This window comes from Uranotaenia lowii, chromosome 2 (genome assembly GCF_029784155.1).
Source record: "Uranotaenia lowii strain MFRU-FL chromosome 2, ASM2978415v1, whole genome shotgun sequence".
Lineage (NCBI taxonomy): Eukaryota > Metazoa > Arthropoda > Insecta > Diptera > Culicidae > Uranotaenia > Uranotaenia lowii.
The window spans coordinates 29,066,248-29,088,785 of record NC_073692.1 but is presented as its reverse complement, the minus strand read 5'-3'; the positions used below and the strand labels follow the sequence as shown (position 1 = coordinate 29,088,785).

The 22,538-nt window shown below is 36.5% G+C and overlaps 1 protein-coding gene and 1 long non-coding RNA gene across 2 annotated transcripts; one reads left to right on the top strand and one right to left on the bottom strand.

The window, feature by feature from the left end:
* Positions 1-6: 6 nt before the first annotated feature.
* On the bottom strand, positions 7-1,551 carry LOC129741179 (protein dachsous-like; the record flags this gene model as incomplete). The annotated part of the gene is made up of 3 exons (XM_055732889.1): positions 1,542-1,551; positions 1,413-1,465; positions 7-1,164 (listed from the first exon to the last, which is right to left on the bottom strand). Coding segments are annotated over exons 1-3 (1,221 nt in total), but the record flags the coding sequence as incomplete, so codon positions are not given.
* Positions 1,552-14,341: 12,790 nt separating this feature from the next.
* Positions 14,342-15,033, top strand: LOC129749729 (uncharacterized). Its single transcript, XR_008738152.1, has 2 exons — positions 14,342-14,431; positions 14,519-15,033. It is a non-coding gene; the product is annotated as an uncharacterized LOC129749729 (long non-coding RNA).
* Positions 15,034-22,538: the final 7,505 nt, after the last annotated feature.

The following is a 22,538-nucleotide window of genomic DNA, read 5'->3' as shown; positions in this document are numbered from 1 at the left end:
CATTTGATCCTTGTCACTTTGCCGCCGATTGATCGCGTACTCCACCAGCCCATTATCGCCGGCATCCTGATCGGTTGCATAGACCTGAAGCACCGTCGTCCCAATTGTGGCATTCTCCGGCACCGTTGCAAAGTACCGACTCTGATTGAAAATCGGCTGGTTATCGTTCACATCCTGAATCGTAATGTTAACCGTCATCAGACCCCGAAGCGGCGGATTTCCTCCATCCAGTGCCTCTACAACGAGACTATAAGCTGGTGTGGTTTCCCGATCCAGGAATCCGTTAATCTGCAGATCCAGGTACAACACTCCGTCCCGCTCCCGATGGGACGATAACCGAAATGCGTTGTTCACATTCCCCGACACAATGTTATATCGCTGGGTATTGTACCGGCTCAGATCCAGATCTCGAGCCGGATTCAACGTTCTCTTCACGTCTCTCGGCGTATTCTCCGGGAACTCGATGTTCATCAGTGCCGTCGGGAAACTGGGCGCGTTATCATTCTCATCCAGCACCCGAATCACTACCCTCACATTCTCCCCACTCAACGGGATTGCCACCAACGAGTACAGTGCCCTCTTCTCCCGGTCCAACAACACTTTGGTCCGGATCTCCCCGGTCGTATGGTCAATCGCTAGATCCGTATCGACGGCACTTCCCGGAACCGGCACTATCAAATATGGCGGTCCACTGTCCACCCCGTGCAGAAACTCCCCGATAAACCCGATCTGGTGCCCAATCGGAACACCCTCGGACACTTCCAGTTCCCGCACGTGTTCCCCCGAGACGCCCCGCCCACCCCCACTGTCCCCCGCAAAGGCACATATCATCAGCAGCAGCCACAGGAGTGACATTTTGCGGTGCTGAAATCGCAAACAACTCACTCGGCAAGGTGGCGATTTGCTGTTGCTGCTGGTGGTGGTGGTTGTGTTGGTGGTGTTGTTGGTCATCTTCACTGCTGATTGACTAGGGCAGACGATGACGACGGCAGCTGAAATGGCGCTGCGGCGACTTTCATCACCGGCGATCGGCCGTTTTTGTTGCTGACGCTGATTGGAGGCGGGTGAGTCGTTCGGCGTTTGATGGCCAGGACGATTCCATGGCGGTGCTGAGCTCCTGGAGGGTATCGTTTTGGCGGTTGTTTTTGTAAGTGTTTTAGGAATCTGTGAAAAAGAGAACAAGAAATAAGAATTAGTTAAATCATTTTAAGTAATTTTCAGGTTTAAATAAAAAGAATCAGAAACCTTTTAATCAAAAATAAGTACGGAAAAAAAGAACGAATGGATTTAATTTCAATTATTATCGAGGTGCCCTACACACATCTTCCATTGGCTGATACAGAGAATACAACTGAAACTCAAAACCAACACGAGTTGCCAAAATAAGTAGGGGAAAACAGTACAGAACGCACCAGCTTAGCATTAAAGCTATTTACGTCGTAAACGTCTTTTAGGTGCTGATTTACTTAAAAAGAAAAAATATATGAAAAATCGATTTTCAAGATATATTTGTGAAAAAATCAAATGGCGAGAAAACACACCGTGGGGCATGCCCGTGCGAAGGACCCGTCCATGGGGGGGGTTTCGAAATTCTGCATAACAGTATAAAAAATTCACCCTTGATACAAAATAAATTTCTTGCTTCATTTTCCTACTCATCATTATCTTACAAACTCTAAAAATATTAAATTTTACTGATAATAAAATCAAAATTATCAAAACAGATCTCCATGTTTGTTTCAAATCAATGATATTTTCGGTAAGTTATTGATACGTTTTTGAAAATGATGTTCTTTATTCTGAACCAGAAATTTGTTTCAAAATAATTTCGAAGCAGTTCAGTTTTCAAAATTGAAAAAAAATATTTCCAGAGCACAAATTTATAAAATCAATATAAATTCTGAAGTAAATGTCAGATCAGGAAACAAATCAACCTTGATTCATTTTTAGGAAGTGATAATTATTGTTATTTATTATTCATCTTAATTTACATTTCTTTTTATAATTTCAACTGGAGGTATGAATGAAAAATTCCGCTGTACTGTTTTGAATTAAATAAAATCAATCGTGATCTAAGTGTGAATTTTTTATCTGCCCAAATGTAAAGGTTTATGTCTTAGAAATCAAAAATTCAGAATTAAAATATGTACCTAGAAAAATATTTCTAAAAATTTGAACAGCTAAATTTATTCAAAATTGATTACTAAGCTGTACTATAAAATTAGGTAAATTCATTTGAAAATCAAAATATCAAGATAAAAAAGAAAATTTTTTAAAGTTTTAAGGTATTTTTTAAATACTAAAATTTATTAAGGCATTTAACTTTTTACAAGTATTATTGTACCGTGGGTCAAATTTAATTTTAGTATTAAGGGGAGTGTTCGCACGAAAACCCGGTCATTGCAAACCCTGATTGAAAACGCAATTCATTCATCGCGTATCAAACCAATTTGCCAGTAGATCTCTCCCTCTCAAAATAAGCTAGCCAAATCTGGCGCATATTACAGCATCCCATAGCGTACAGCATCCCATCCAGTACAATAGAAAGTAAGATCAGACTTGCAATAAACGGCCAGCAGATCACACGCGTCTTTTGTGTTCTGTCCTGTGTCGTCCCGTACCTAGCTATGCAATAAAATTTCTATGTCTAATCCGAACCGTCGCGCTGTATTTTTGAAACCCGTTTGTTCGTTGAATAAATGTACATCTTGCCCAGCTGAATCGTGTCGATTAACTACCTCGAAAGTCCACATCCGTGAAAAAACATTGGTCCTTCGATAGCCGAATGTCGGGACTTTTACAAGCCACCGCGGAACAAGTGATCTGGGTGAATACCGTGTGTTGAGACAAGGTGCTGGGCAAGCGTGTGTCGTTCGGTCGTTGACCTTTTGTACGTGCTAAGTGTGCACCAAAGGAGTCGTTTTCGGTTCAGTGCGTCGGTCGACAGGAGCAAGAAGAATTTTGCTTTGTCCTGTGACTGGTTGGCGGGTTAAAATTGCCGCTAAAAAATAGCGTGTGCCGTTCGCCTCTTGGGGGAAGTAGATTTTTAACCGCTTTGTCGTGGCTGATTGGCAAGTTTGCCACTTTGAGAAGAAAAAAGTGATTTGTTTCCCGTGCTTGGGGGGAAATAAAATTCTATCCGTTTCCCGTGGCTGATTGGCGAGTAATTCTCGCTGAATTAATATCAGTGCCACTTTGGGGGAAATTAAAAAGTAAACGATTTCCCGTCGTGAATTGGCGGATGATTATTCCGTGCTTGTGCAATTGCATTGTGTGGGGGATAAATGTTCCGTAAACACTACGTGGATTGATTAGTGAATCGAACACTGACTGTTTGGTGATCGTTTTGTGGCACATATTTTGGAAAAGTGGTAGCACATAGTGCAATTAAAGTGCTGAAAAAGTGAGCCAACATTGGCTAAAAAACCGCATAGCAGTTTTCTGTTCCTGTTGCTGTTTGCTGCTGGTAATTCCGTGGCTGCCAACTGAACGGAGTTCGGTCATTTGATCACCCGTCTTGCGCTTTGGGAACCCGTTGCTGGTGTTCGATTCTGGACGAGGATCTTCGTGGCCAACAGGAATTTCAGGGAAGTACTATTTTGCTTTATTAAGGGCTGTGGTGATCGAGAATTCGGATCCCACACAGTAGGCTTGTGTAAAGTTTTTTGGACTTCTCGCTTGAGTGTTGGTCGAGAAGAAAACTTAAAGTTTATCGCTGGTTGGATTTGCATCCGGTTCAGTTGGATTTAGCTGATTTTGTGATAACAGCTAGGCTGAGACACTTTGAGTTGATTTTGTGGCGCATCAGCTCACATAACATACTTCAATTGTTGCTGTCAACTAACCGCGCGAGACGTAGAGTCGATCCGTCGGGTGTTGAGGTGAATTCAGTGATCCAGTTCAGTTCAGTTCAGATCCAGATATTGTGCGAACCAGTGAACCCTTGCTTGTGACAATGCCTAGTGTATTACGTGAGCTTATTAAGCAGGAGCGAAACCTGCGAAAAACTTTGGACTCGGTGCGTCAGTTTGCGTCCAGTGGAAGTGACAACCAAGAACTTATCAGTGTACGTTTAGAACTCCTTGAAAACACGTTTCAAGAATTCAAAAAAGTGAGAACGGAAATTGAATTGCAAACTGACCACCTGAGCAGCACAGCGGACGAATTTGGTGATCAAGCGGCATTGGATCAAGCAAGGGAAGACGAGAATGTGGGCATACTGGTGGAGTTCGAGGAGGACTACTGTGTGGTGAAAAGTGAACTCCGGCGCCAGTTGTCAGCGATACGAGCATCAACCAACGCAGCTCCAGCTCCAAGTGCAGCCGAATTGTCTGGTCCTCCATCAACTCTGGCAAGGGTGAAGTTGCCGGAAATTAACCTGCCGTTCTTTAGTGGGAAGACCAAAGAATGGGTAACTTTTCGAGACTCGTTTAAAAGCCTGATCCACTCCAGCAATCAACTTAGCAATACCGACAAGTTTTGCTACCTTCGTTCGGCCGTGACGGGTGAAGCTCTACAAGCGATTGCTTCAGTGGACATCACCGCCGCAAACTACGATATCGCTTGGTCTACCCTCGAAAAGCGATACGAAAACCGGAAGCTGCTGGTGAAATCCTACCTGGACTCCCTGTTTTCCATCGAGCTGATGAGGAAGGAGAGTTACGATTCACTCAACAAGTTGCTCAGCGAATTTGAGCGGAACCTCCAAATGCTGCAAAAAGTAGGCGAGAACCCAGGCCAGTGGAGCACGCTCCTGGTTCACATGCTGTGTTCTCGCCTGGATCAATCCACCCTGCGCCAGTGGGAAACCCACCACAGTTCCAAAGAGGTTCCGCTGTACGACGACCTGATGTATTTCCTGCGCAATCATTGTTCGATGTTGGAATCCATCGCTCATCGGAGACCTGAACGACCAGAAAGCAGCGAGAATCGTTCCAGATTTGGCGTTAGCAACCCTGCAGTTCCATCCCAAGTGAAGTGTCCTTTTTGTGGTGATGTTTTTCATATTGCATTTCGGTGTACCAAATTTCTGAAACAAACTGTCGGTGAAAGAAGTGGTTCAGTGAAGCGAGCTAGATTGTGCTACAATTGTTTGTCCTTCGGTCATCTAGCTCGTGATTGTGTGAAAGGTTCCTGTCACCATTGCGGTATGCGTCATCACTCGCTTTTACACCCCGGATCCTCCGTCTCGCAGCAATCAACTCGTCCTATACCTTCAGTGTCTCAGCCTCGTCGTCAGTCTTTGTCATCACCACACACCCCACCGATATCCAACCAGCCAACCCCAAGCCACCCTCCCAACACTCAACCCTCGACCTCGTATCCAGTTACACAGCCCATTCTCACCACAGACCCTCAGCAAACCATAGCACTTCCCTCCCACACACCGAACCTCACGAAACCAGTCCTGTTGTCCACAGCCATTGTTCGCATCCAAGATTCTCTTGGAAATACTCGACTAGCTCGAGCCTTGCTCGACTCGTGCTCCCAGTTTTGCTTCATGACCACTCGCTTCAGCCAACAACTTAAACTGCGACACGTTCCAGAAAACCTTACCGTTCAAGGCATCGGTGGATCACGAGCTGTGTCACGCAAACTGGTGGAAGCTTCCATTAGTGCTCGCACCCCGCACATTTCAGCATTCAACACTGCTATGAATTTCTTTGTTTTGCCTGAGCTGACAGCCACACTCCCTGCAAAACGAGTAGAGTTCGAGAGTTGGAGTTTACCCACAGAAGATCAACTTGCCGATCCCAGCTTTTCGGAACCAGGAGAGATCGACATCATTATCGGCGCCGAATACTTCTTCGATCTGCTTCTGGAAGGCAGATTTAGAGTGACGAAGGATGGCCCTAGTCTGCAAAACTCTGTACTTGGATGGATCATCGCAGGCACCATTCCGGAGAAATCTGCAAGCTATTCGTTTTCCACCGTGGCATGTCCAGTAGCAGCGAGTAAAAAATCCGTTGTAAGGTCGACTAGCGAGGAGTTTTCCGTTGAAACCCACATCCGTGACTGCGATAGAGAAGGTGTCTTTTTGCCGAAATGTGACCACGTAATTCGGCAACTGGGGGAGTCGCGTAACGCAGCAGTGAAACGGTCTTCCAGCGTAGAAAAACAGTTAACCAACAGCGAAAAGAAGCTAGCAGAAAGTGAAGAGGAATCGCATCCTGAGGCAGCAAAAAGTTTTGAAAACTACACGTATGTCGATGATTCACTCACTGCAGCGAATTCAGTCGACAGTGCGGAGAAGTTAGGAACGGAGGTGATTGAGTTTGCAGCAGCAGATTGTTTTTTGTTGAAGAAATTCAACTTAAATTCAGCCCACGTACTGTCTGCATTACCGGATCACGGTACAGACGAGCGCGCTTCCTTGACCGTGGATTCTACGACTGCAGCTGTGAAGACCTTGAGCTTAGTGTGGAAAGACAATCCGTTTGCAGCCATCCTTCGAGTCGATCGTCAACCAGGAAGTTTCCCGATAGAATACGACGTTCTCCAGAGAAGACGACTGCTGAAGCCGACATTCCCGATCTTGATCTTATACACTGTGTTTGTCGTTGGCATAATTTGCGTTGGCGGCCGGCTAGTGCACGCACCGATTAGCGAACATTCCAATGCTAAAATTAAAATCAAGCACCACAACCACTGGGTATTCTGTGCCGAAGCTCGGCTGCTTGTTTATTCCATGCGTGAGGGATTGAGAAGATTGGATGAAATTCATCAGCGTTTTCGCAACGAACAGTTCCAGAGACTTGTTGTCCATTCCGCCGTAGACGACGAAACCGAATTCATCCCCCCAAGAACGCCAAACTTTCCAGTCGATTAGCAAGCCATCATCCACCTAGCTTCACCATCACAATAAGCAGTTTAAAAATCATCAGTTAAGTTGTCCACCGCATTCGACCCTGTTCTTGTTTTTCCATTGAGACGACCTATTGTTTCGAGCTACATCACCGGTGGATTTCAAGTACGTCGGAGACAAATCCATGGTACATGTTCTCTGCACGTAGTCAGCAAACAAGATCTTCAGCGAGTTTGGCCAACTTTACCTGGGGGTCATCGTGAGCTGACAGCAACCCTCCACCATCGTCGTAGTCTTGCATCGCAGTCAGTCATCGTCATCAGCGCCTGGGGCGCTCGCGGAGGCCAGGAGGCCTCCGCTCCAGGGAAGTTTTTGTAATGTGTGATTAAAAAGATAAAAAAGCACCCTCTCATCTTATTAGGTCGAATCGGTCCGGTGGACCACATCCAGTCATCCATTCAACTAGTCATCTAGCCATCTAGTCAACCAATTGTTCCGTTCTCCTGTCGTCACGTCGTCTAGTCACCACATCGTCCGTTCAACCGCCATCCGTACTACAAGCGATATGTGTTTCCGTGTCCTGTCGTTTGTACATCGTTGGTAAAGATCGTCCAGTCCAGTCCAGTAGTTGCAGAAGCGCAACCAGACGCAGCCAGTCTGAGCAGGATTCCAGCCCTAATGCCATGGGGGGTGACGCGGTCGCGATCGGACGGGTCGGACCTGTCACCCCAACCCCACCCAACGTTAAGTACTCTGCGTTACCTTCATCCTTTTAGGAACTTACTTGTTCTCCCTCACAGGGTCGGCGTTGCGTTGGAGGTCCTGGGCTGTGAATCACCGTTACCTGTATCGTCATCGTAGTTTGGTTATCGTAGTCTTCGTCATCGTAGTCTTCGTTACCAATTCCTCGTTAGTTAAGATAGGATAAGCATTGTTAGTCATAGTAATTTTGCGTATGGGATGCAACAAAGTAGGGAATCATTGTACAAAGATTTTTTGAAATGGGCAGTATTTCAAGGCGGCCGGTATGTTCGCACGAAAACCCGGTCATTGCAAACCCTGATTGAAAACGCAATTCATTCATCGCGTATCAAACCAATTTGCCAGTAGATCTCTCCCTCTCAAAATAAGCTAGCCAAATCTGGCGCATATTACAGCATCCCATAGCGTACAGCATCCCATCCAGTACAATAGAAAGTAAGATCAGACTTGCAATAAACGGCCAGCAGATCACACGCGTCTTTTGTGTTCTGTCCTGTGTCGTCCCGTACCTAGCTATGCAATAAAATTTCTATGTCTAATCCGAACCGTCGCGCTGTATTTTTGAAACCCGTTTGTTCGTTGAATAAATGTACATCTTGCCCAGCTGAATCGTGTCGATTAACTACCTCGAAAGTCCACATCCGTGAAAAAACAGGGAGGTTAGAGTAGGTTTTAGGATGATGAGGAGGAAGGGATTGGGGAAGGAAAAAAATAAGGAAAAGTAAACAAATAGATTTCTATAACTTTATTCACAGAACTCAAAATACTTGCAGTCTTGATGGATGTTGTTAATTGATTCAATCTTTTACTTTAGAATGCAATGTTTTTGTTTTCAAGTTTATTAAAAAAAAAGTTCAGATCTTCCTTAAATAATTTTACCTGTTTAAAAAGTTATTTCAATAATAAAAACTGATCGAATAATTGCAAATTTAGATTCAGGGCACTCAAACTAGTCAATAATAAGTTTTAAATTCATTGCAACTGAAAAAAATGTAAATTTTGTGACCTTAAAAAATTTATCAAACCCTTTTGCGTTTAGAAGAACAAAAAACACAAAATAAAACTGAGAATGAAATGGATTTCTTGAAGAATATTTCATATCAGCATAACAGCTTTAATGAAATATTCTATTTATATCAAATAAAAATTTTTAGAAAAAGGAAGAGAATGTAAGATTTTAGATTGTTTTGCAAATTCTGTTGTCAATCTTGAGGGGAAAACGCCTGTTGGTTTATAAATGGTATAAAATTAGTATTCGATGAATTAATTTTGAAATTAAAATGGTTCGTTACAAAGTCTATTCTTGTTTAATTAAACTTCTTAATAAAAATAAATTCTAAAGACGAGGTAGGGTTTTGGTATTTAAAGTTTAGAGTTTCAATACAAAAAGTTAATTGAATTGCCACTCGAAACTTACAATTAAAAATTAGTTCCAATTCGTGAACGTCTTATAGTGTCGTAAAATAAAATGTCTTAAGCTTTAGGTAATTTGAGACAAAATTCCACTTTATTAATTAACACTTATTTTAAACAACTTTTAGGATCAAGTAATTTTCAGTTACGAGTTAGGATTGTTCGATCTTCTGAAAAAGATCGATTCCCAAGATCGATTCAGCTGAATGGTTTCAGGATCGATCCACCTAAAAAATCGAAACAAAAGGATCGATCTCTGAAAGATCGATCTATTTATTTTTTCTGAGAGGTGCTGCTTGAGAACTGCTTCATGTTGAAGTAAATAGAGAAAAACGACAGAAAAGCTCATACATTCGAATACCAATGTTCGAATTAGTCTAAATATTATAGCTTGACTGATTAGAACAATTAGACCATTTTAAGGAAGTTCACCTTTTTTTTTTAAACAAAAAAGCTACAGGATTTTCTTTAACGCTGTTGTTTCTACTACCATCAATTCAGTCACAGGTTAAGCATTCCAGATTGCCTGGTTTTATCCGGGCTTGTCTAGATTTTCAAAGAAAAAATGGAAAAAGCCAAGCCCAGTCCGGTTGCTCGGAAATTGAGGAAAATTTCCTGGATTTTCCCGGATTTATCCTCATTATTAGAGAAAGCTAGGTCAAAAGCAAAAGTTTTGAGGCATAATTCATGATTTTTGGGTCCAATAACAATATTTATTGAGCCTTTTTTGATATTGTTAAAATAAATTTGAATCTCGCTGATGTGCTTCGTTGAAACCAATGCCCGGTTTTTGCCAGGATTTTGGGTAAAAATACCCTGATTTTGCCCGGGAATGCTCAGAAAAAAAAAATCTAAAAAGCTTAGTCATGATACAAAGGTAACGTGCTCAACTATCATCTGGAAGGCTTTAGTTCAATTTTTCAAGCAACAAATTTTCAAGTAATATTTTTTATTAAGCCTAGAGGCAATATAAGAATGTTAATTTTAGGAATGTGATATTTCAAATGTAGACGTAAAACTAATGCTTCATTTTTCTTGACCTTCTTTTTATTGTGGTCTTAGTTAAAAGAAATTTGAAAGTTTTGATCAGAACTTAATTCTTGAGCTGAATAAAATACTGTAGATGCTTAATTCAAAGCTGAGTACAGGTATCAAAATTCTGCACGAAACTTGATCTCAAAATCTCCGGAATAAATAGAAAAGAAACTTCAAGAGATCGGAAGATCGGATCGAAAATAAACCGATTTGATCGAGTTTTCCAAGGCTAAAGAATCGATCCAAAAAATCGGAAATTAGAGTTCAAAAGATCGATCTTGCAGAGATCGATCCAAGATCGACCGATCCTAGTTACGACGGTAAAAATTTGACTTGGAAAAAAGCTTCAGGGGGGGGGGGGGGGGGGGGGGAATTAAACCCCTAAACCCCCCCCCCCCCCCGCCCCCCGTTCGCACGGCCTTGCCGTGGGGTAAAACGCATAATTTAATTGACAAAACACACCATATCGAAAGGGTAGTCAGAAATAAAACAATATTCAAACGAAATATTACAATCGAAACATCAAATGTTTGATAACCTTATCAAAAATATCGCTTTTTAAAATACACTTTTTGATATCCTTAAAGGTATAACGCCTTCAAGTAGGCTACAAAATTCAATTTCTTGGCTAATATCGCGGCTGATGTTTTTTTTCGAATCCAATACTGATGCTCCTTTTGAACTTGAAAAAGAACGAAATTTGTTATAATTATGCATTCTCATAACCACTTGGGAGTTAGGTAACATTTGAATGACATATCGTTTTTGTTTTCGGGTTTTCTTCATCTTATTTTTAATCAAATTGTCATATTTTAGTATTTTCCACATTTTTGGGTCATAGATAGAAAATAGTCTATCAGAAAAACTATCAGAAATGATGAAAACTAACATTTTTTAACAGACAAATAAACCCATTACCAAACGATCGTATAACACTGCACAATATGCTCGCTTTCTTAGGAAAAGTTGAGGATACAATACGCTCAATATTTTAAATTTGAAAATTAAAAAAAGCTTGAGAACGCAAGTATGCGCAAGATTTTTCTTTTGGACTTGTTTAAGGAAAAATACTCCCGGCACATAAACATTTTATAAGTAAAATGCCTTTAAAAACTATTTGAAGTTACAAGCATTCGGGTGATATTAAAAATTCTCCCCGGCGGAACCCCGAAAATAAACTGAAACAATAATCTGTAAAAATAATAATGTTGTTGTTATTCTTTCGATTACACTGGGTGACAGCCAAAAAATAGTCTGGGGTTTCTCAGCTGATATTTTTGTGTCCTGAGTTAGAATATCACATTGATTTTGCTGTATCAGGTCAACTTTTTGAGATACAGCCATATGGCTATATACGCTTCAATATGCTAGTAATAGGGGTTTTGAGTTCAATCTATGTAATTATAAAATCAACTTATTAACAAATATATGTCCTGGGCACCGCACAAGGTGTGCAATACGTGCGTGGAATACCTCCGGCGGTGGACGAAGGGCACGAAAACTTCACTGAAGTTCGGGATACCGATGGTTTGGAGGGAGCCGTCTGACCATGCATCGGATTATCCTGACCTGATTGAACAAAACCATGGTCATTTTCGGACTCAGGGCGTCAATATTAGTCTAATTCAGTTGGAAAACCCTGGACTATTATCAAAAAATCTTTTTTTGTTACTCAGTGTTATAGTCGTTTTACCATCTTTATGGCATTCGCGACTTTACATCAACGTTGCAGTTGGAGGACAGTTGTTTTGAAACTTTTCCAGTACTACTCCCAAGTAACACACAAAATTCAGATTGGTTTTATATTTTCGGTCGCTAGTTAATAAACGACGAAAATTTTGTAGAAAAAAAAATGTTCATAGTCACATCTTTGTGCGAGTTACACAGGCTGCACTTGAACGTGTTTCTGTCAAATTTTGGAAAAAAAATGATAATTTCAATACATTTATGTTTCGAGTCAGATTCACAGACCCGAGTGGAGGACGGTGAATTTCAAACTTTGAATTTAGCTAGAAAAATAACAATACCAAAAAATCAAAACAAAAACCCCATTTTTATTTCTTAAACCATTTTCTTCTTTAACTGATAGGATTCGAAATCAATCAGAATCAATGTTTCAAATTAATGCGATTTTTGGCTAGCCATTAATAAATTATTCAAAATGATGATTCATATTCTGTACTAGAAATTTGCTTGAAAAGCATTTTAAAAATTTATGATCGATTAAAAAAAGAGTGAAACATTTGTTTTTTTTTTTTGAGCGCCAAATTAATGTAGTTAAAAATTTCAAGCTTTGAAAATTTTGTCGTCATTTATTGGAATATTGTAAATGTATAAAACTATGTTTTTCATATTAAAAAATTATGATTTTTAAGCTTCCAAGAAGATTATTTTTATAAAATATAAAAACTAACGATCGAAAAACAAAGAGAAATGTTTTAAAAATCTTTAAAAAATGATAAAATTATTAAAATAATTTTATCAAATTCGATGAAATTATTTGAAAATTAAAAACAAAATACGAAAATTCAAAAATTAAGTTTCTTAACATTTTAGAAGAAAATTTATTCTAAAGAAATATCTCACCATCTTAAAAACTTTTTTTGTCAGATTTTGTCTATCACCTGGTGGTATAATGTTTATAACAACTTACAAGTCTACGTGAAATGAAAAAAATGATTCAATTTTTTTTATACTTCGTTCAATCGTGGAATGATATTTTGATGATAATCTATAACAGCTAAATTCTACCGTTTTTTTTATTTGAAAACATATCATCACAAGTAATAGTGACATTACTGAAGATAGTTTATAAAAAAGATTTTATTTTTTTCAACATTTTTTATATATCCTGCAAAACTATTTATTGTTAGCTTTAAAAAATATCTAAAATTCAATTGGGTTAAAATCTTTTTAAACAAATTCTCGAATTTCACAGAATGTGGCAAATAAACAAAAAGAAATCTTTAGTAGTTTTTTTCGCAGAAGTTGAAAGTAATTGCAGAATGATAATTGGTTTTAAATTTTTATTTTAAACTTTTAAGGTTTTGTAAAAAACTGCAGAAATTTGATAGATGATTTTTAACTCGTTTAAAGACTCATTAAAAAAATGAAAGCTGATAGTTAAAAAAAAACTATCGCATATTTAGATTCAGGGAACCCAAATTAATCATAATGAGGTCTTAAATTATTTGCCCCTGGGAAAAATATTAAAATTACGGCCTTGTGTAATTTTTCAAAATCATTTTGAATGTAAGGTTGAGCAATTACAGTGGAGTCGAGCGAAACTAGAAAAAAAAAATTAACTGATGCTCAAATTGGTTTCTTGAAGTTTATTTCATACCAGCATAAAATTTTTAAGGACATACATGACTTTTTTTTATATTCAAAAAGATTAGTAATTAAGTAATGGAAACTAGGTTTTTGATTTTTTTTTTGCTGATTCTATTGAATATTATGAGTATCAAACATCTATCTCACGGTGGCCAACTTTTTGATGTGTAAACAAATATTAGATGCATGAGTTTTGAATGGTTTATTTAAAATTCAGAACTTGTTAAGTTACACTTTTTTATGTAGAGTTTCAATATGAAAAGATGATGGAAAAGCCATGCTGAACTTTCAATAAAAAATAAGTAACAGCTCGTAAACGTCATATCGTGTCGTTAAAGGAAATGTCTTTGGCCTAGAGTAAGGTTGCTAGATTGCCCGGTTTTATCCGGGTTTGCCCGGATGTGTAATACAAAATTTGGGAACAGTCCGGCCGTGATTGATATTGTAACCTTCCGTTACATATATTTTTGTGTGCCTCCGCCACAAAATCGAATCATTCCTGTCCTTTACGGAAAAACAACAAATGTCACCCAAAATAACGGCTAACTTCACCCAACCCAACTGTCATTCCGCACAGGCACTCTCTTTCTCTGAGTGATCCATAGGCGTCGTGTTCAACCAGGGACGTCACGGGGAAGTGTGTGCACCCAGAGAACGACGCACCGTGTAAATTTGCTTCCGAATATGTATGTATGTGTGTCGGTCCATTGAAAGTAAAGTATCGCAAATATCCTCACTGCAGAACATGTTCTTTCTGTCTGTGATCTCGTTAGAGGAAACATGTGCGCGTCGTGTGTAGTAAATGAAAATTTTATTTCAAGTCCAAATTCGTGGTGTAAATTAATTAATTTATTTCTAAACTTATTCTAGAATAAATAAAAGTACAAAAGTTACACGTATTACAAACACCAAAAAGTAGTACGGTGCCGTTATAAGTAAATTAGTACGGTTAGTAAACAAAAACATTAAAACGTGAACAAGCACATGTTAAAACTTAAATGTAATTATTGTTATAGATAACGAATTGTTAAAAGAACATGATTAGTGTGAACTGAACTAAACAACAAACGCAACAAAGAAAAGGTAAATAATCAAACAATCGACAAACTAAATTTGTAAATCACGTGGACAATGTAAGCTCGAATGTGACTAGTATCTAACCCTTGGTAGGTCCAAGAGGGCCTTTTCTTATTTTATCGGCTAATAGTACAGCTAAACACACACGGCAACATCTAAAAACAACAAAAAATCCAGACAGAAAACCCGAAACATAACCTTGTCCAAGGTTATCGACACAAACCATCCGGTGGAACTAGGCCCGCAACATAACCTTGTCGTTTTTGAGGTTACGGACGAAAACCATCCGGTGGTACAAAGCTCCTCAGACTGTACAGGTCCGGAATCACAAGCAGCAAGCATCGGGCGCTTCCGGGACGCCGGAAGACGCCTGATATGAATCCGGAATTGCCATTTGGAACAACAACATCCAGGTGGTTCCAGTTCGTCTGAACATCCGCCGATCGACTGGTCTGTAGCTACCCCAGATAAGTCCCGTGCCAATCAAGAACATTAACCGCAAGTATGCCTATGTGAAAGAATGTGACGTCACAATTAGTTCCCTGTACAATTAAAATCATGTTACCTTTATAAAAATAAACACCCCAACATAATGTAAAAACTCGAAATCAGGCAGTACTTTTTTAGGAGTATTTGATTAATTTACACCTTTTGTTCATTTGATCTCGTCTTCAGGCTGAAGCAGCCTCCTTCCCTCACTTACTGAAATTACATGTTCTTTGTCCGCGTTTTGAGTAACATGTAAATATACTGGACCTGGGTGCAAGCATGAGAGGTAATCACCCGTGTACGCCCCTGGTAGACTCGATTCTGATTGGATCACCCTGCTGCGAGTTCCGCGGAAAGAAAGTGTCGCGTTGCATAAAACATCAAAACGACCCTGAGTTCCCATTTGTTTACCTTTCCCAAATCCCCACCCACTGAGCTAACTCCGTGTTACAATATTGTGAAATTTAAAAAATGACTCTTCTTTTCCTTTTCCTTTGGTAACTATATAAATTTGAGTATAAAAATATAATCTCTGACTTTGGTCTCTGTCATTTTATTAAATTAAACTCAAACCTCAAACCTTTCTTTCGAATAAATTCGTTCAAGTTCAAAATGGATATTCATTTTATTTCCTTGTCGAGAATTCACATTTCAATTTGTGATGATTTTTTTTCGAATGCAACTTATAATTAAGAAATGAAATGTAAATAAATATAAAGAAAAATATAAAATAGTTTTGATTGTATAAATAATTTTTAATCTGTGTTAGTTTTTGGTCTGATTTGAAATTATTTTTGAGTTTGTATTCATATTTTTTTTTTTCAAATAAGGTGTTATATTTTATGTATTCTTTCTTTGTGCACTGATTATTTTACCCAATGAATGCAATGATTCAATACTTTTATTTTGGTTAATTTTGAATTGAATCTGTTTAATCAGTTTAATCAGTTTTATCAGTTAAATCAAGGTTAATCAAGTTTAATTTATATTTCTATCGACTTTATGTGTTGCTTATTAGTTGAAAAATGGTTTTAGCAATTTATGGTTTAAACCTAAAAGTCTAATAAATTGATTCATATTTTTTAAGACTTTGTAGTGGTCTTAAAATATTATACACCAGAACTTTTTTTTTATTAGCTTTGGACTTCATTTGGGTTTCAAAATCGGTTATTCATATTAACTGAAAACGTTTTTTAAAGACACTCATCGATGGATTCATAAAGGCCCATTCAAGAATATCCGTGTTCGCTTAATTCTGGTAGTCAAACACGCTCGCCATCAACATACATCGTATGTTCCACCTGGTGAGAACGATCATGACCGATCCGGGAAGAATTGATCGATGAAACGATCCCGTTCGCTTCACACATCTCGATTGCATGACCACAGCCGTGCCACCCGATCATCCCCCCTTACTCTGATGGCCTCTCCCCCCTCAATCGAACACAGAACACCGGTGTGTGCGTGGCGAAGGATGAAAACGATAATGATCGCTCGGGGGCGAAAATATCAATTTCCAAATAATACATATCACGAGCTTCAATCTCTGCATCTTGTTTTTTTTTGTTCAGTGCAGAATGGACCCATTCGATGGGCCGCGTATTACGCACTTAGTGCGCAGCAATGGATTTCTCTTCCTTACCGGCTTCCTTCTTACACACTTCTCCACCGTGATGTTGAAGCGTCAAGATCTTCCCCGGGGAGGCCATCGGTCACACTGAAGGATCCCCTTTTTCCGTCTTGCTGTTTGTTGGAGCGCTGCGCTTGATTAAAACGGCGCAATTTTGCCGCGGGTGAGCGATATTGATGATCATGATCTCGGTCGTCGCGGTCCAAGACAGAAAATGTTTTGTCGCGAGCAGCTTCCTGAAAGCTGTTGTTGTTCGGTTTTTTAATGTTTGCCAAGCGGGATCTGCATAAAAGGTGGTTGAAATTTATGCTTTTGGCTATCTCGGAAGATGGCAGGCGGGAAGCTGGCGCGACGCGTCATCAACAACGTGGGGATGCTGCTGATTATCGCTCTCTCACTGCTGCTACCTTGCGTATGCGTACGAGGCGCAAGTGGCGCAACTGATGATGACGCGCGGCGAGCTGAGATTTTATGCTCATAAGCGATCATCTCATCAAGTACTGGCTGGCTGATCGATGCAGATTTAGGTAGTAATTCACTCATTGTTGGTTTTTATGAAGCGTCCGGCTGACCGAATCCCTAAGGCGGCTTAGCGGCTGGCTTCTTCATTCAAATCGGTGCAGGTGGAAAATCCTCTTCATTACGTAGTTGCTTCTTGAGAGATTACTTAAATTTTTCAAATACGCTCAACTTCTTATTGATTGATTAATACTGATTAATCCAATATGTAATTTGAAAGAAATGCTTCTAACTCTCGAATAAAAGTAAATAATTAAATCAAAAGAAAACCGAAGTTTGGTGATAAAATAGAGCTCCAAACGAGGGCACCATTTGTTTCGTGCGATTTCCTCCAGTAAGATTTCGCGGAAAGAAATAATAATTCGTGCGAAGTTAAAACCCCCTTCAAAAAACACCAAAATAATCAACGCTCAAAACGATCAAAAAACGGAAAGTGATTCGACTAAGTTTTTTTTCGATGTGCCATTTTCCATTCGTTTTTTTCTCGTTTCAACGTTTCAGCGCTCCAACGAAAAGCTTAGCTAAACGCTATGAATGGTTGGCTTTCGTTCTGCTAAGCTACATAAAGTACGATAGATTATGACGGCCGACAGCAATAAAAATGAAACAGAAAAATGGCCACCATTTCGAGTGTGAGAAAAGTGATGCGGATGGGAGGAAAAGTTGGTGAACATAAATATGATTTGACCAAAATATGAGCTGGGGAAAACAAAGAAAAAATAACAAAAAAAAACTATCCCAACCAAAATGGTATTGGGTAATGAGAGGGAGTTTGTTGCTGGTACCTTCTTTATTACGCTTTGTGATCCGGTAATCTGCCTAGACTAATCCTATTTGACTTAGTTCGATGGTTGCAATTGAACTATGGTCTGAGGTGAAAGTTTTAATTTGGATAGTTTGATTGTTTGAAGATTTTACCCCCTTTTTTCTGATTCCGGAGAATGATAAAAGATTGTTATTATTCTTCTTGTTTTTGTATTATTTGTCATATTTTCCATTATATTAACATAAAAACCTTGAAATAATAGAAAACATAAAGCGGTCGGGTCTGTTAGTCGAAATATGTCTCATCCTTTCGCGGCTGGAGATGAGTTATTTTGTACACAGAAATCATAAAACGATATGATAAGAGTGAGTGATAACTAAAAGTAATACTTGTTAATATTTTAACATAATATATTTACCATTTCGCATTATTCCGGATTTCTGTAAACCATCATTTCTGATTATTGACAAAGGTTTAAGCGCCTTATCTTGCTCTTGGAAAAAAAGAACAAAGAAGTAAGTAAGTAGAACACAAAACTTTTCAAAACTTGTTAAGAACTAAAAGGTTAAAAGGTTTTTACAATATTTTCTTTTCACCCTGAGATGAATAAAGTGTGAACTTATGACATAATATGAAGAATTTCATCTATCTATACATGAAATGTTTAAAAAAAAAAGAAAAACTTAGGTAAATTATCTTGACTCAACTCGGAACAGTTGATCATACGGTATGGATATGAGTCATATCTAACCTTTTATTTTAGTTCAGCGGATAGATCTCGGTTTCTGCTTTCTAATGATGGTTTGTAGAATATTTTAAAGTAAATTTCAATAACTCTAGAGCTATTTTACTGAGGATTGAATTCTGATCTTGTGTGGAACTAAAATATGATCTAGTGCGGAAACATTTTGTACTGTCAACATCTTGAACAGCTATTCTTTGTGTAACTGTGAAAACTTTAATTCAATGCTACCTTTAAAGATTTTCAAGTTCATAAATTAACGTTTTTACGTAAATAACAAAAACGTAGCTTTCCAAAGTTGTACGCAAAATATCCGTCCAAATTTATTTCCAACTGCCCCGAACAACTTTTGAAAATTTGAAAATTCAATAGTACAAACATATGCCTTAAATTACAGATTTTGCAAAAAAAAAAATGAATAGTGTTCATAACTAAGGTTGCCAAAAAATGGGTAAAATCAATTAACAATAGAAATCTTATCATACTTTTCTAATTGATAGTAAGAAATCTAAATTTTATTTTGTCCAAAAAATTATAGTTTTGGAAATCCATTCAAACTTCGGAAAATCTGTGAAATCTGTGATATTTTCTATTTCTGTGTTCTTTGACACAGATTCTGTGATAAAAGTTTGCTCAAAATTCTGTGAAATTGCAGAATTTTCTGTGATTTCAGCAACGTTGCTCTAACCAACTCATGCATAGAATAACGTTTATAATGAATTCCAGTTTCTTATGAATCACGATAATATTTATTTATGTTTAAAAATTATGGAAACTTTAAGTATTTAGCTTAATTGATAAAATAATTATTTCCCACATATATGACTCTAGATAAGGTTGCCAGAATTTTTTCAGCATGGTCCGGGTCGGACAAACCGGGCAATTTTAAAAAAGAACATGCAAAATCCGGGCATCAAAACTCATCGACGGATTTTTTATCGTATTTTAGGCATTCAAGAAACCTTTCATGATCATTTTTATAAAACTTGCTCAGAAAATTTCGTTTTGGAGGCGTTTTTTGTTTTTTTTGTTTGATTTGCCAAATAAAGTGAAAAATGCGGGCATTTTTCAAAGAAATCCGGACAACAAGGCCGGGCCGGACTGTTCCCAAATTTTGTATTACACATCCGGGCAAACCTGTATAAAACCGGGCAATATAGCAACATTACTCTAGGCCAAAGACATTTCCTTTAACGACACGATATGACGTTTACGAGCTGTTATTTATTTTTTATTATAAGTTCAGCATGGCTTTTCCATTATCTTTTCATATTGAAACTCTACATAAAAAAATGTAACTTAACAAGTTCAGAATTTTAAATAAACCATTCAAAACTCATGCATCTAATTTTTGTTTACACATCAAAAAGTTGTACGCCGTGAGATAGATGTTTGATACTCATAATATTCAATAGAATCAGCAAAAAAATAAAAAATCAAAAACCTAGTTTCCATTACTTGCAATGGAGTTCAGGTATTAAATTCAGTGTAAGAGGCCGGCAAAGAGGGTCGTCCATATTTACCTTTCAATATTTTTGCAATATCGTCGTCATCGTTGACATCGGATTGGGATGAAAATTTCCACACGGTAGTTTTCGGGGACGGCCAATCGATTTCAGATGTCAAATGTTTCGCCAGGGGTCGACGAAAAGGGTCGTCCTCATGACCAGTGATGGGAAGCAACGAAATTCAAAATCTATACATTTCAAAAGTTTTGATTTTTTTTTGTAAAATAATCCCATTTTCATCCACAATTTTTGTAATTTTTGTAATTTTTGTAATTTTTGTAATTTTTGTAATTTTTGTAATTTTTGTAATTTTTGTATTTTTTGTAATTTTTGTAATTTTTGTAATTTTTGTAATTTTTGTAATTTTTGTAATTTTTGTAATTTTTGTAATTTTTGTAATTTTTGTAATTTTTGTAATTTTTGTAATTTTTGTAATTTTTGTAATTTTTGTAATTTTTGTATTTTTTGTAATTTTTGTAATTTTTGTAATTTTTGTAATTTTTGTAAATTTTGTATTTTTTGTAATTTTTGTATTTTTTGTAATTTTTGTAATTTTTGTAATTTTTGTAATTTTTGTAATTTTTGTAATTTTTGTAATTTTTGTAATTTTTGTAATTTTTGTAATTTTTGTAATTTTTGTAATTTTTGTAATTTTTGTAATTTTTGTAATTTTTGTAATTTTTGTAATTTTTGTAATTTTTGTAATTTTTGTAATTTTTGTAATTTTTGTAATTTTTGTAATTTTTGTAATTTTTGTAATTTTTGTAATTTTTGTAATTTTTGTAATTTTTGTAATTTTTGTAATTTTTGTAATTTTTGTAATTTTTGTAATTTTTGTAATTTTTGTAATTTTTGTAATTTTTGTAATTTTTGTAATTTTTGTAATTTTTGTAATTTTTGTAATTTTTGTAATTTTTGTAATTTTTGTAATTTTTGTAATTTTTGTAATTTTTGTAATTTTTGTAATTTTTGTAATTTTTGTAATTTTTGTAATTTTTGTAATTTTTGTAATTTTTGTAATTTTTGTAATTTTTGTAATTTTTGTAATTTTTGTAATTTTTGTAATTTTTGTAATTTTTGTAATTTTTGTAATTTTTGTAATTTTTGTAATTTTTGTAAATTTTGTATTTTTTGTAATTTTTGTATTTTTTGTAATTTTTGTAATTTTTGTAATTTTTGTAATTTTTGTAATTTTTGTAATTTTTGTAATTTTTGTAATTTTTGTAATTTTTGTAATTTTTGTAATTTTTGTATTTTTTGTAATTTTTGTATTTTTTGTATTTTTTGTTATTTTTGTAATTTTTGTCATTTTTGTCATTTTTGTCATTTTTGTCATTTTTGTCATTTTTGTTATTTTTGTTATTTTTGTCATTTTTGTCATTTTTGTCATTTTTGTCATTTTTGTCATTTTTGTCATTTTTGTCATTTTTGTCATTTTTGTCATTTTTGTCATTTTTGTCATTTTTGTCATTTTTGTCATTTTTGTCATTTTTGTCATTTTTGTCATTTTTGTCATTTTTGTCATTTTTGTCATTTTTGTCATTTTTGTCATTTTTGTCATTTTTGTCATTTTTGTCATTTTTGTCATTTTTGTCATTTTTGTCAGTTTTGTCAGTTTTGTCATTTTTGTCATTTTTGTCATTTTTGTCATTTTTGTCATTTTTGTCATTTTTGTCATTTTTGTCATTTTTGTCATTTTTGTCATTTTTGTCATTTTTGTCATTTTTGTCATTTTTGTCATTTTTGTCATTTTTGTCATTTTTGTCATTTTTGTCATTTTTGTCATTTTTGTCATTTTTGTCATTTTTGTCATTTTTGTCATTTTTGTCATTTTTGTCATTTTTGTCATTTTTGTCATTTTTGTCATTTTTGTCATTTTTGTCATTTTTGTCATTTTTGTCATTTTTGTCATTTTTGTCATTTTTGTCATTTTTGTCATTTTTGTCATTTTTGTCATTTTTGTCATTTTTGTCATTTTTGTCATTTTTGTCATTTTTGTCATTTTTGTCATTTTTGTCATTTTTGTCATTTTTGTCATTTTTGTCATTTTTGTCATTTTTGTCATTTTTGTCATTTTTGTCATTTTTGTCATTTTTGTCATTTTTGTCATTTTTGTCATTTTTGTCATTTTTGTCATTTTTGTTATTTTTGTCATTTTTGTCATTTTTGTCATTTTTGTCATTTTTGTCATTTTTGTCATTTGAAATTAGAAACACTCCAGGTTCAAAAGTTGTCTTAGAAAGCTAATCGAACTGAGAAGCGTATTTCATCCACGAGTTGCAAATCAAAATTTTCTATCGATCTCAGAAAAGGAAGATTTTCAAAAAGAAGTCAGCTAATAGCTGAGCCGCTTTGAAACTAAACATCGACTATGCGAAATAACGAATAGCTATTCTATAAACACTTTTTCTGCAATTTAGACTTGTCAAGATCTGTTTCCGTGAGCTTCCTGACCAGAA